The sequence below is a fragment of the Mycotypha africana genome (assembly GCF_025528875.1).
Source record: "Mycotypha africana strain NRRL 2978 chromosome Unknown BDF20scaffold_3, whole genome shotgun sequence".
Lineage (NCBI taxonomy): Eukaryota > Fungi > Mucoromycota > Mucoromycetes > Mucorales > Mycotyphaceae > Mycotypha > Mycotypha africana.
Genome location: NW_026515727.1, coordinates 1,027,016 through 1,041,085, shown reverse-complemented (window position 1 = coordinate 1,041,085; position 14,070 = coordinate 1,027,016). Strand labels below are relative to the sequence as shown.

At 37.9% G+C, this 14,070-nt stretch overlaps 4 protein-coding genes and 1 non-coding gene across 5 annotated transcripts; 3 read left to right on the top strand and 2 right to left on the bottom strand.

Annotated features, from left to right (window-relative positions):
* Positions 1-303: 303 nt before the first annotated feature.
* BDF20DRAFT_816965 (40S ribosomal protein S16) lies at positions 304-696 on the top strand (the record flags this gene model as incomplete). The annotated part of the gene is made up of 1 exon (XM_053077210.1): positions 304-696. A coding segment is annotated over one exon (393 nt), but the record flags the coding sequence as incomplete, so codon positions are not given.
* Positions 697-1,512: 816 nt separating this feature from the next.
* BDF20DRAFT_859104 (14-3-3-like protein) lies at positions 1,513-3,313 on the top strand. The gene is made up of 6 exons (XM_053080447.1): positions 1,513-1,676; positions 1,778-1,835; positions 1,910-1,941; positions 2,087-2,361; positions 2,466-2,806; positions 2,921-3,313. The coding sequence occupies exons 1-6, from the start codon at positions 1,668-1,670 to the stop codon at positions 2,968-2,970; spliced, it is 765 nt and encodes a 254-aa protein (XP_052938097.1). The 5' UTR covers positions 1,513-1,667; the 3' UTR covers positions 2,971-3,313.
* A 257-nt stretch (positions 3,314-3,570) lies between these two features.
* BDF20DRAFT_377191 (Gti1/Pac2 family-domain-containing protein) lies at positions 3,571-5,865 on the bottom strand. The gene is made up of 3 exons (XM_053075318.1): positions 5,650-5,865; positions 4,864-5,556; positions 3,571-4,775 (listed from the first exon to the last, which is right to left on the bottom strand). Exons 1-3 carry the CDS (start codon positions 5,819-5,821, stop codon positions 3,964-3,966), a joined length of 1,677 nt encoding a protein of 558 aa, XP_052938096.1. The 5' UTR covers positions 5,822-5,865; the 3' UTR covers positions 3,571-3,963.
* Positions 5,866-7,881: 2,016 nt separating this feature from the next.
* On the bottom strand, positions 7,882-10,048 carry BDF20DRAFT_377160 (major facilitator superfamily domain-containing protein). Its single transcript, XM_053075317.1, has 2 exons — positions 9,516-10,048; positions 7,882-9,443 (listed from the first exon to the last, which is right to left on the bottom strand). The coding sequence occupies exons 1-2, from the start codon at positions 9,735-9,737 to the stop codon at positions 8,007-8,009; spliced, it is 1,659 nt and encodes a 552-aa protein (XP_052938095.1). The 5' UTR covers positions 9,738-10,048; the 3' UTR covers positions 7,882-8,006.
* Positions 10,049-13,021: 2,973 nt separating this feature from the next.
* Positions 13,022-13,104, top strand: BDF20DRAFT_t56. Its single transcript has one exon. It is a non-coding gene; the product is annotated as a tRNA-Leu (tRNA).
* Positions 13,105-14,070: the final 966 nt, after the last annotated feature.

Genomic DNA, 14,070 nt, shown 5'->3' with positions numbered 1-14,070 from the left:
GGAAGCAACAATGACACCACCCATGAATAGCTTTGTCAGTTTAGTCACAAAAGTTCAGAATATGCCACTTGTTTAGATGACAACCTATTTCTATAATCCAACAGATCAGCGACTCATTGTTTAATGTATACCAACGTTTTGGCAGCATTTCTTAAAGTACTCGATAGAGCAATATAGATAGTTCTCTTTTGGACATGATCGCCCCCCAAGATTCTCCTCAACGATTTATCTTTTGCACTAAAGACAATGGGTGAGAAGCGCATCAAGTGCTAATTTTTCTTTTCCTCATATCAAATGTTATAGAAAACCGCTACTGCTGTCGCTCACTGCAAGCGTGGACGTGGTCTCATCCGTATTAACGGTTCCCCCCTTGACCTTCTCGAACCCGAGATCTTAAAGTTCAAGGTCTACGAAGTCATCCTTCTTTTGGGTGAAGAACGTTTCGCCAATGTTGATATCAGAATTCGCGTCAACGGTGGTGGTCACACTTCTCAAGTCTATGCTATCCGTCAAGCTCTTGCTAAGGCTATCGTCGCCTTCTACCAAAAGTTCGTTGATGAAGCTGCCAAGAAGGAAATCAAGGAAATCCTTGTTCAATACGACCGTACTCTCCTTGTTGCCGATCCTCGTCGTTGTGAACCCAAGAAGTTCGGTGGTCCAGGTGCCCGTGCCCGTTACCAAAAGTCTTACCGTTAAAAAGACTACACAATCTACAACCAACTTATTACAAACTGCAAACTTACGAGAATGGGGAAGGGAAGGACAAAAGAGATATTCGCTACTCTCTTTTTTTCTTTCCTTTTCTTTTTATTATTTTCGTTCGTTCATGGTTCTGTAAACAATGCCCTTTTTCTTTTTTTTTTCTTGTATCTTTTGTCCATTGATTTTAACTAATCTTACCTCATTCTCCTGTTCTTGAAATGATAAGAATAAACTTACCTTAATCTAGTTCAGCCAGTTTCCATTTTAAAATTTATATGTTGGCTGTTTATGCTTGGAACGGACCTAGTTTACTGACGGCAGCAACCTGTATTTTTGTTTAAGCAAACGTTTTTGCATAATTCATAGTAAAGAATTTGGAAATATTGCATTTGTTACCCGTACCTTTGTTGGTAACTGATAATGGTTATACAAAACAAAAAAGCGTCTAAAATGGCGGGTATTTCTCATTTGCCCAAGCTTTATTCTGACGTTTTTCAACTGACACACAGTGGATTGTCTTTTATGTCATACGTTTCTTTCTTTTTCCGAGGTGCAGAGAATGAACCAAAATATGAAAAATAAAAGTACTCTAATGGCCGGCCTGAAATTCTGGGCCTTTCAAATAGGAAAACACGGGTTAAATCTTTAATGAGACTAGAGTTTTCTTCGAACAACACACCCCGAAATCATGTGGCATTGCTTTTCTGTGTGGTGGAAAAGAACTTTTTTCAAGTGACGTACTAAATTGACAAACCGCCCTTTTTTGATTGGACCCAGCCTTTGCACTTCATTTTTCTTTCAAAGACCATTTTCCCGTCTTCTTTTCTTTCTCTTTTGTAACAAACAATACAATACACGCTTCCTTTTTTTTTTCAGTCTTCAAACGCTACTTTTTTTTCTCTTCTTTCTCCTTGAAATCAACTAATTTAACTTAACTCTAGTCCAGTCAATATATACTTAGTAATATGTCCACCGTAAGTTCTGACGAAAAGCGCGTTTCATCTGGACTCTTTTTTTCTTTTCTTTTTTTGAAATTGGGAGAAATGGAGGCTAAACCCATCTGCTGGTTCTTTAGGAACGTGAAAACAATGTCTACATGGCCAAACTTGCCGAGCAAGCGGAGCGTTATGATGGTAAGCGCCTGATCAGTGTCTATGTCTTGGAGATGGCATACACTTACGCAAAAATGTATTTCTAATGACAATAGAAATGGTCCAATATACAAAGGATGTTGCAAAGGTAATGAAAAGCTCTTTAAAGAATCAGGGGCGTGTTTTGACTTGAAGTGAAGAGGAGCGAACAAATAAAAGTTTTCTGGAGGATGCGTATCAGGATGACCGTATTGAATTAACTTTTTCTGTGGATTTCATGTTTTGATAAATAGTTGGATGTCGAATTGACCGTTGAAGAACGTAACCTCTTATCTGTTGCTTATAAGAACGTCATTGGTGCTCGTCGTGCATCTTGGAGAATCGTGTCTTCCATTGAGCAAAAGGAAGAAAGCAAAGGCAATGCTGCTCAAGTTGAAAAGATTAAGGCTTATCGTCAAAAGATCGAATCTGAGCTTCAAGAAGTCTGCAAGGATATCTTGGAAGTTTTAGACAAGCATTTAGTACCCGGTTCTCAAGGTGGTGAGTCCAAGGTCTTTTACTACAAGATGTAAGTGTCGTGTAGCCTATTTTGTGATCTATAGAGATAAGAGTGGTTTCTTTTTCAAAGTCTATATCTAACACGCACACACCCTACCTTCCCCCCTCATTTAGGATGGGCGATTATCATCGTTATCTCGCTGAATTCCTTACCAGTGAGGCTCGTAAAGAATCAGCTACCAAAGCTCACGAAGCCTACAAGACAGCAACTGAAATTGCCCAAACAGAATTAGCCCCTACTCACCCCATCCGTCTCGGTCTTGCCCTTAACTTCTCCGTGTTCTATTACGAAATCCTCAACTCTCCTGACCGTGCTTGTCACCTTGCCAAGCAAGCCTTTGACGATGCTATCGCTGAACTTGATACTCTCTCTGAAGAATCCTACAAAGACTCTACTCTCATTATGCAATTACTGAGAGACAATCTTACTTTGTGGACTTCAGATTTACAAGATGGTAAGTGAGGAAGATGCACTTTTTTTTTTTTTGAGGAGGAGGAGGAGGAGGATTGTATTTTCTCATTGAACCTATCTCTCATCTTTGTAATCCTTATTGTGTTCCTTAAATTAGAAACTGATAAGGCTGACGAATCCAACGCTGAACCTGCCGAATCCAAGTAAAAGAATTACTGTGATACACAACTACTATAACTGCAGTAAAGTCATCACATGTATACTTTTTTTCTTTCAATGGAAAAAGAGCAGAATGAAGAAGACCCTTAAAAAAAAAGAACAATTTATTTACTTTTTACGCACTAACTCATGTCAAAACAACTTATTACACTCTTGAATTCTTGAAGTCTCCGATAATCTATAAAACGAACAATTTAATACAATTTTATTATAAGCCAACGCAGACGTGAATCTTTACTATTTTCTGATGTATAGAGAGAGAGAGAGAGAGAGAGACCTGGGCTGGTTTACAGCATTCAAATCAAAAATCTTCCCCCGCTCCCCCTCCCCGCCCCCAACCATAATGTAGTACAGTGAGAACGGTAAATTTTTGCCCACTTTGAGAGAACTGAAAAAAATGTTTGGGAGGATCACAATTTTTCTCTGCATTCAATGATCAAATCAAATCAAGCCTGAGTAGAGTAGAGAGGGTTTGTTCTAAAACAAAGTACAGTGAGATCATTTAGGATTAAGTTGATTGAGCATCCAGTTTAAAGTTGACAATTTAAAAATGAGAAAAGTATAATAAAGATACGGTTTTTTTATGGATGGCAATATGACAAATAATGGGGGAGGGACGTCAGTTGAAGTGCTTAAAGGCAAGAAAGAGGAACAGAAATTGGGAAAGTGATATTTATTTTCTTTGGAAAGAAGTGGCATCTACTTTTTGGAAAGAGTAGCATTCATCTTTCTCAAAGTAATCAAATGTACTGTTCACAACTGTAACAGAACTCATGCGGATAGGTTTATTATGATAACTTTTTTTTTTTTTCTTTTGACCATAAATGAGCCACTGCACGCAGATTGTTTGCCTTATCCATTGAATGAATTCAAATTGAGCGATGCTGTTGAATAATGCTGGGCTCCTACTTCATAACTGCTGTGAGCTGTTGTTGTACTTTTAAGGACTTGGGGGAGAGGGATATCTGATACACATGAGCATTATTGATACCTATAGCTCCAGGGGTAGCACAGTGAGGGATAGGAATAATGTGGATGCTGCTGCTGCTGTGCTTCATACTCATTTTCCAATAAATTGTCGCCACCCTCCATAGGCTCGGAAGAAGTATTGCTATAACTACTATTGCTATTATGACCGGAAAAGTCTTTTGATATCGCTGGTATCATAGTAGACCGGGATGAAAGAGGGGAAGGTGAACGGGATAAAGGAGGGTCTGATTTATGCAAAACCAATTTTGTGTATCCTCTACTCCAATCGTCGTCATATATTGGAGTAGCATCGGTCAACTTATCCAGAGCGTTTTGTTGTGGATGTGCCTGTAGTACTGGCTTGTTTTGCGTTGCTACTGAAACATGACTCTTTGTCGTAACATGCCCATTACGAAAGAGAGGAGGTAGTTCAGTGAAAGGCGTTTTGTAATGGTACGATGGATCTAGCACAATGCCGCTCGCCGTGTTGTATGTTGTATTATTCGGATTCACAGTTGAATACTGATAAAATGCTTGCTGTTGGTCAAGATTCATTGAAGGAGGGAGTAATTGATGCTGACCGGCTGCCAGTGCATTGTTTGCGGTATAGGGTATAGGGTATGGATAAGGTGTATTGTTTGGAGTAAGTACTTTTGTACGTTTCACTGCTTTCTGCTGTAAACGGCCATCGTTTTCAGTAGCCGTCTTTCCGTAAGCAGCGGTGCTATGATTCTCGTCTTCGTCCTTTGTATCCTTTGATACACGAATACGATGTAGTGTTTCTAGGTCTTCTTCTTCTGCAAGGTTGTCATGTTTTCGAGTAACTATACAGTAAAAATGAAATAGGTTCAATGACACTTCTTTCCTTTTTAGGTTAAAGCTGCCCTTCTATCGTGTTTTATCAATATTTACTTCCTAATGATTTTGAGTGATCTATTTGTGATTTATCTCGCTGATTGTAGAGATTCAGATCTTTGTTCAAGTATATCAATAAATCACTGGATATCCGCAATTGAGATAGTTGAGGATCGTTTGATGGTAGAGGAAGCAAATTATGCAAAGCATCGTCTTTAGAGTAGTAGTTGACAACGTGTAATTGGTTTCCATTGACCATCAGCCTGATGGTTTTCTTGATAAGACCATTCTTTTTGAAGTTATAAGAGGTATTTGCTGTTGTTAATGACCCCACCAACGCTCTTTCTCTCTGCTGAATTTCAACTAAACCAGCATCACTACTACTACTACTACTATTCTTATTACTACCATCACTACTTTCAGGACCGCAACCACTACCAGCTGTGCTATATTTCATTGGTGACGACAGTGAGGACAATGTCTCTGCTAACAGAACGCTACTATTTGCATTGCGGTCAAGAAAAGTGGCCCTGTGTTCTTTATTGGTTGTTGTTAACTCGGCATCCTCATTGTTTGGCAAGTAGGGCTGTTGTTGTTGTTGTTGTTGTTGTTCTTGTTGAGTATCAAAACAGTGTTGATAATCGTTATCAATTTTCCTTGCTTCTCGACTTTCCAACTCTCTGTAAATCAAAAAGTTACCGAGTATGCGTGAAGGACTCCATAAAAATCCGTCTGTCCATCTTTTGATTCCTATTACAATTAGAAAAGAACAGCACGCACGCATTCAATCATCAGATAGGCAAATGTGTTGGATGTAAAAACTGTATGATTTCTTTGACGTACCTGTTTCAGTTTCATCAAATACAATAATTGTCCCTGATTTAATTGCATGTCTCTCTTTCTGAATCAATCTGCGATTCACCATAGGCAGTTTTCCAGCCCTACAGCCCTCGATAATGACCAATATATCGTTTGTGCTTTCAATAAAACCATGAAAAGTCTTGCTGAACGGCATTTTGTAAGGCAATGAACGCGATAGAACAAAAGAGAATATGTATGGAGAAAAAAAAAAAAAAAAAAAAAAAGAAAAAGCAAAAAGAGAAAGAGGGATTCAAATGTGCAGTAACTATGTAAAATAATGAAGAAAGTCTGGTTAGGCTATGGAAAAGACGACCTTTTTTTTTTTTCTCTCTCTCTCTCTGTTTGCAATCCCGTCCTTTGAACTCTGTTCTTTTGAGCTATTCTATAACAAGAGAGAGGACTTTTCTTGTCTATTATAAATAGCAGTGGGAAGCTGTTCTTGGACTATGTAAATGTCTATCAATGATAGCTACTTCTTTTATTCTCCAATGCATCAGGCGTCAACTCATGAGTGGAGTTCTGCCCTTGTCTAGATCATTAGTGTTTTGTCTCCAAATTGTTCTTTTTCTGGTTCCTATATTTCTTAATCGTTCTACGTGCACATGAATAGAATTAGGTTGTTCTTTCATTGCCCCTTGATTTCCCTTTCTTCACTTTTTTTTTTTTTTTTTTTTTTTTTTTGGGTACTCCATCCGATCACTCAAATTGTGTACAAAGTATGTAAAAAAAAAGAGGCGCTTTGTCACAACGAATCTGTTGATTGAAACAATCTTCCAATAAAGTATTTATTATCCAATTCTTGTTTTCGATCCGTCTTACAAACGGAGTGAAACAACATGGATCGAATGCAGATCAAATCTAAGCTAAAGGATATAAGGTTGAAGGAAGGGTATACATGTGGCGTAAATGTTTTTCCTTTTTCTTTCTGAAGGCCAAAGACAAGACATACACAGAAAAAGAAAAAAGGAAAGATTTTTCAGCCAATGCAAACCAGTCATTAGTGTATGAGCAAACACAAATACTGCCCTGTTGATTATCAACATAGATCCAACGTGAATGGTTACTGGCTTATTTTTATTGTAACTTGAATCGAGAGAAATTTTCGGTAACATTTGTAGGTCATAATTTAGGTGGAATGATGGATATAGGATCTATTTCTACCATACTGTAGAAGAAGGAGTGATTTTTATTGTTAAATGATGAATGGTGTCCTACATTGGATATCTGAAGGAAACAGACTGATGCGGAAGCAGGTATCACTGAATGCATACAGACAGCAAAACATTGTAGGACAAAAGCAGAGCGTGTGTCCGATTAGGGAAAATACCTATACCCTCTCCTTTAATTGTTACATGCTAGGTAATTCAGATCCAATATGTATTAAATATCAAAACTCATTCTCACCAACCCTTAACAACCACTTCTCCTTTGTGTAGTAATATGCTGTCATGATGGACTTTTAAGGGTCAAAGGGCGCACTTCTCGGCAGAATTCAAGTGCGATGCAAGTCTTGAAAACTGAGATGTATCTTTTTTTTTTTTTTTTTCTAAGGAGTAAGCAGTCTTCTTACGCTAGAGCCAGTAATATGGGTTAAGGTGACATAGTTTGCTACAAATAACTCCTCCTTACATAGAAAAAGAGCTGACATTACTATGTAAAAGCTTGCACATCAAGAAAACTGGGTTCAGTACTGCTTTGCATCGGGCTAAACATCTACTTGATAGCATAAAGTTGAGGGACCAACGAAAAAGAAAGCACTTAAATTGATAATACTTGTGTTTCGCAGTTACATAATTTACTTTCGCGTAAAAGTATAAAAACTTTCTTGAGATTATCCAATTCGCTTCCAGTGTTGCATGATAATAGAAAATGAATCGTAATAATATTCTCAAACAACTAGACGAATTTGGAAATTATGCCTATAATCAGGCATTCACTAATGTATAAATGCCCTCCAAAATTGTCTTTACGTAATTCCAAGACATTTTCACATTCAAAAGAGAAGATTTTTGTTTTCTTTTTGCGCGGATTTTGATAGGAACTTCGGACACAAGGAAGCTCTTTTGCGCGCTATAGCTGCTGAGTTTCATGAATGTCCAGTATGTGCTCAAAATACATTTGTCCGTGCACCACTTTTTGTCAAACTCAAAAAATGTGTAAGCGTTGTCAAAAATTAAACAAACTTTGATTGTTATTAAAGAATGACATGTAGGTGAACAACAACTCGTTCGAAGGAGGGAGAGGTAATTAGGTATAATCTAGTAATATAATACAAGGGAGATAAAATAAGAATAAAAGTTAACTAAGGCCGAATACAATGAGCGGAAGAGTGTTATCATTTATAGTTGTTTCCTTTCATCATAATTATGGTGCGCTAGATCAGTCTCGTATTTGGAATCGTTATTGTAGTCAGCCGTCTCTGTCTTCTCGTCAGTTTCAGTCAAGGAATCAGCATTGGCATGCTTCTCATCATCACTGTCTACGGTCGTTTGTTCGCCAGGCTTGGCAGATTCTAAACCAAAGGACTTCATAGGAATGGTGAAACAGAAAGTGAGAACAGCAATACACATGGAGATAATAGAGAGAATCATCTGTACATGGCCGTAAGCATGCACGACACCATGGTATTGCTCTTCAGGAAGAGCGGTAGCATAAGCCATGCTTCCGACAATTTTGGCGTAATCATATTCTCCAGGAACGTCTTTGGCCATTTGTGCAGGAAGCATATTGTTCCAGATGGAGCCACTCATTGTAGAACCGATACTGGCAGCGATCGAACCGCCAATTTGCATCAGAGCAGTGGCCACCGCCATATCATCGTGAGGCACAGAGCTTTGGATAGCAACCAACATAGGAGTGTACAAGAAACCAGAGCCAATACCCACTATGGTTTGAGAAATAACGACAAAAGCGTCGGAGGAGGTTGGAAGACGAGCAGGGATCATCAAACCGACACCAAGGATGATGAGACAGACACCCGTCCATACGAATGGCTTCCAAACACGGAAACGCTTCATAAGGACACCGACAATCAATTCGCAAATAATGTAAGCGACATTGTAACCTCTTTCAAGCCAGGTGGCTCGGGAGACAGAGATTTTCCGGGAAACCATAAGATAAGTAGTGTAGTATTGCCAGTTTGTAGAAGAAATGATAGTGACAGTGGAAAGAGCACATACACCATAGAGAGGCGTACGCGTATCCCAATGGGCAAGAGGAATGATGGGCTTTTTAGCAAACTTCCATTCCCACAAAGCGAAGAGGATCCAAGCAACGACACCAGCAACAAGAGTGCCAATCGTGGTGCCGCTTGACCAGCCGCCCCACATGGTATTGGCAAGAACAAGAGGAAGTAGAATCAAGCAAAGCCCAGCGATCAACAAAAGACTGCCAACGATATCGATTTCTTCGAGTAACCAGATAGTTTTCTGTAAAAAGCTCATTTTGTTTTGGGCATTTAACTGTTTGATTTCCTTTTTATAGTCGATCATCACATCTGACTTTCTAACACGGAAGAAGAGTTTCCATAAGGTAAAGATGAGGGGAGCAGAAGTAACGAGAAGAATCAAAGGGATACAGCCGTAGCCCCATCTCCAGTGACCACTACTATACAAAGCATCACCTGCAAGAGGAGCAACAAAGAGATTGATGAGGCCAGGAACATTATAAAGTGCTTGAATGAAACCACGGTCAACGACGTCTGTCAAATCAGCAATGGTGATAGGACCAAGAATAGCAGCACCAGTATAACCGAAAGCATAAACAATTTGACCGCCCTATAATGAAGATTTAGTTTCTGGATCATTTACACTTTAATTTATATTTTCTTTTTTGGCCGATCTACTTACAACAAGAGAGTCATAATTGTTGGCACATGCCATGATAATATAAGAGCACATATAAAGGATAAGAGCAATTGTATAGCATTGAGCTCTGCCGTACATATCAGACAATTTGGAATAGATGGGGTATAAGGCTGTTTGTAAGATGTATAAAATGGTGGACAGAATACTGATTAAATTATTTGTTTGAAAAAGACTAGTGACATTTGCTGTAAGAGAATAGGACATGTTGCTTTCAAAATTGATTGCCCAACTCAAAAAGATAAGGCTATAGTAAGTCCATAGGCGAATCGGTTAATATGGTCTCATCAATACTGAATCCTACACGAATCGCCAAGTTCACTTTACCCGCAAAACAATGCAAGTTTGTCATATTTGCTCCAAACAATCTTGTAGAGCTCTACAATTTTGACACCTTGCAACCTAGTTGCCCCAGTATCGGTATTGGGCATGATCAAAAGATGAGAAAAGATAAGATAAGAAAAATCACGTTTTTTTATTTTATTTTCTTTTGGTTTTTAAATAAAAGAAAAAACGGGGCAGAATGAAAAAATTTAGAAAAATGGGGTTTTCCATTTTATACTATCAAAACCCAATTAATTTTTTTTTTTTCTTCAGTTTCGATTTTTCTTTATTTTTGGCTTGCACTTTTTCGATTTTTCTTATTTTTGGTTTATAAAAACGTTTTAAACTTGGAGACATAAACTTGTGTATTCAAAGGATTCGCAATATCATTTGTTAGTTGACTTTAAATTATCTGATGATCAGATATTTAATGCGGAGAAGTTCGTGCTGAGATCTCCCTTACAAATAAAAATCTTTGTTTCCTGATCTTTTGAGTCAAGATCTATGAAACGATAAGTCACATACATAATTCAATGAACGCATGCTTGTAAAATGCTTGTCTATTTGGTTTTTACGCAAAAGAGAGACAAACTGTACTATGATGGATAAGACTACTGTGGTAAAAATGACATGATACGGGCATTCTTTATCAGATTTACTCTTTTCTTTAAAATTTTTTCAAGGTAGTACAAACGCCCTTTTTAGACTTTCTTTTTTTTCTTTTTTTGACATGTTTATTTTCCGCCCTATCTAAAGTTTTTCTATAGTCTTGTTAAATCTGAAGTAAACAGCGTCTTTCCTGTCAATCAGAAACTCAAAAGTTCGCTGTATGAAATCCCCATGCTGAGTCATGATTATTTGACTACGCATCAGTCTACACTGTTCAACGCGTTTCATATGTTGATGGCTGGCTAAATGCTTACAAAGCGTTCCTTCGATGGATTGTTCGTGTTTGACAAATAAAACTTTGAGGAGCAGTACACAGACGCGATTCCTGCTCCTACCAATTTCAGTGCGATATTTTCTGTATGAAAAGGTAAAGCAGCTTATACTTTTTTCCCTCTTTCTTTCGTACAACACTTATCTATTTCTTAATTGCTTACAAGCCTGGGATTTCTGTCATTGCTAGATATGCTTTATGAACAAATGACCATTATTAAACGTATTCAACTACCGTCTGAGATGGCTGGAACGAGCGTTTAGAACTGTTATGGTATTTAAAAAGCAAAGCTGAAACGCCACTATTGTTACAAATGCCAATGCCGCTTAATGAACGAGTAAAGTAAAAAAAAAAAAGCATGACTTGTTTATGGAATATATATGTAGAATAATACTACAACGCAGTTCAGTGGGTTGGAAATCTGTGCAATAGATGCATTGCTAGAGAAGAGTCAATAGCAAAAGTACATCATACCAATTCAACGTCATCCAGTAAATATCTACTACTACAACTCAATTTTTATGACTTCAAACAGTAATATATTCCTTTTGCCTCACTCAAAAACAATCAAAGAGCTACAGCAAAGGCTATTAAGAAAAGACAATGACACGATTAGCTTCAATTAACGTATGAATTCAAGTCTGTAAAGCACCTTTTTCCCTGTAAACATTGCTAAAGTCGGTATCGATGGCATAGAACTGTTTTGTAACAAGGGAAACGACTGTGGATATCTTTTTAAGTGCAGTCTTTAAAATCGTGGTAGGCTTTGCCAAACCGATATGTGCCGTATTGGAGGTACGATGAGTAACTCAATCAAAACGTCTAACGAAATGTGAAAATAAAAACTTGATCATAGATATGAGTACTGCTCATATCTCCGTTCCTGTTTGGATAGGCGGTGTATTCGATTGCATACATCTGATAACTGATATCAAATGTATAATGGATAAAAATAAAAAATAAGAAAAGAATATGGATTAGAGATTAACTACCTCCACATAAGAATCGAACATTTTATCTTTATGAAATTTGTTTTCGCTTAGATTACCCATGGCAATATGACGTTTAGGTATATAACAGGATTGATATATGTACTCGTAGGATATTTTGATTCAACAACCGTTCACGCAATCAAGATGTTGTATGTAACAGTTATAAGTCGATGACTATGAATTAAGTGTCTTTATTGATCTTCAGATGAAGTAGAAGGATTAATTACTCTGTGAGGTTTAAGGGGAATTTATATTATTGTGGGGAAATGTTGCTAGTCACTAATTTCAGGTCCAGCTGCTCGATGTATTATTTTACTTAGGCCTGTATTTCATTATATACTTGTACATAACCTATGTTAGATGCAATATAGATAGACCGTGGTGGAATGTATTCTCTACCTGCTTGTACGTACTCGAGTATTGTAGTTATTATCTCACCAAACACGCCACAAGAACGTTATGCACGAAAATTTCTTCATTAATGAACATGCAACACTTGAGCTATATAACTGGTGGGGATTGGCCAGCTCCCGAGATAGACGAGTCATTATAAACTTAAAAGGAAAACCTATTCATTTACGGAAACCTCTGGCTTAGACCATAATACATCAGTGTCAGCTATAGATTCCGATATATTTTGTAAACAGCAAACACAATAATTTTAGAATTACAGTAGTTTAATTTTTTCTTTTTCTTTGTTTTTGAAAGAGAGAACTAACGACGCTGGTTTGATTTTGATAAGCTTTCCTATTTATTACCTCTTGTGTTCGTCTTATATTTATCTCCAAGATAAAATTAAAGGATGCCATAATATGGACATACGTAAAATGTTAGTACTCATATATAGTCTCAGCCTTTGTAGTCGAAGGAACACGACACATCTTGCCCATTAAGGGCACTTTGTTATTGCTGTGTCGTACTAAAAGAACATTTTCGTGAAGATGTGTTTTACCTGAATATATATTATGTCGAACAATTACTTATTCAAGTATATAAGTCAATTCGTATAAACATTGGAGCGATTCATCTTTAGATATAACGATTCAATGAGTACCTAATTCACGTCTCGCAGGTGGGTGCTTGTAGAAAATTTTGACTTATCTGAAGTTTCGGACAGACAACAGAAATTCGTGCCGCACGTACCACTTGTGCGAAATCGAAAAATTAAATGTTTCACGTGATTTAATTAAATTGTATAGTAATATAAAGCAACGTAGAAAATGAAAAAATGTATAGGAGAGATGGCCGAGTTGGTCTAAGGCGTCACGTTAAGGTCGTGATCTCTTCGGAGGCGTGGGTTCGAATCCCACTCTCTTCACTTTTTTATTTTCGATGACATTTGATTACGTAATTGCTGTTCTTTTGCTTGATGACGCTGCGCAAGTTGGTGGTGGTTTAAAGACCGCTTATATGTATGGAATCGAAGTAGATTGTCAGTCAGGGCATTTTCGGTGATACGAATTACTGAAGAGCGGGGAAACAGACGATCGACCGAAAGAACCCTGAATCCATCCAAGTGAAACACGCGTGTTTGCAAGTTCATTTCATTTATTTATGCTGTCCAAGTGGCAGCAATTACCGCCTGTAAATCAGTGGCTAGGCTATTATTGCTCGTTGAACGAGAACCGAAACCAATGTAGAGACTGCAATTGTGTTACACAATGTAATGCTGTACAACGTTGTCGTCACTGCACCAAACCCACCCATTGGAGGCAAAAGCGGTTGAAAGAAGAAACGAACGGGCTAGTTTGATGACTAAAGCATTCTCATTTTGCAAGGCCAAGCTGACCTGAGAATTGGGATTGGAACAGATAGGTTTGGATACTGCTACACGGCCATTCGCTCTTATCGGAATACAGCATTCACTGTGGAATGGAAATCCTGTTTTTCCTCTGCTCGATTCATACAGGATTGCAGGCAATGTATTTGAGATAAGAAAATCCCCTGCCCTTTGAGCAAAAAGGATCCTAGGGTCCAATCCGAAACATTGGATTTACTAAAACGAATTTTCCCCGTATATGGGATTAAAATCATACCCTTCACGTCGTGGTCACAATTAGCCGATGACAATTATCTTGTTGAAGCTCTCACTGGTGCTATCCGTTCACTATTCAAAGTAATATACAGTCGGATATACACAGAATGCTAACTATTGCTGTTTGTGAAACGTGGTACAATTCATCTGATCACGAAAAAGAGAGAAAAACCCAACTTTCTGCCCCGGTTATCAACATGGTGAGCATAGTATGTCTCTTTTATTGATAAGTATCTTTAGCTATAAATC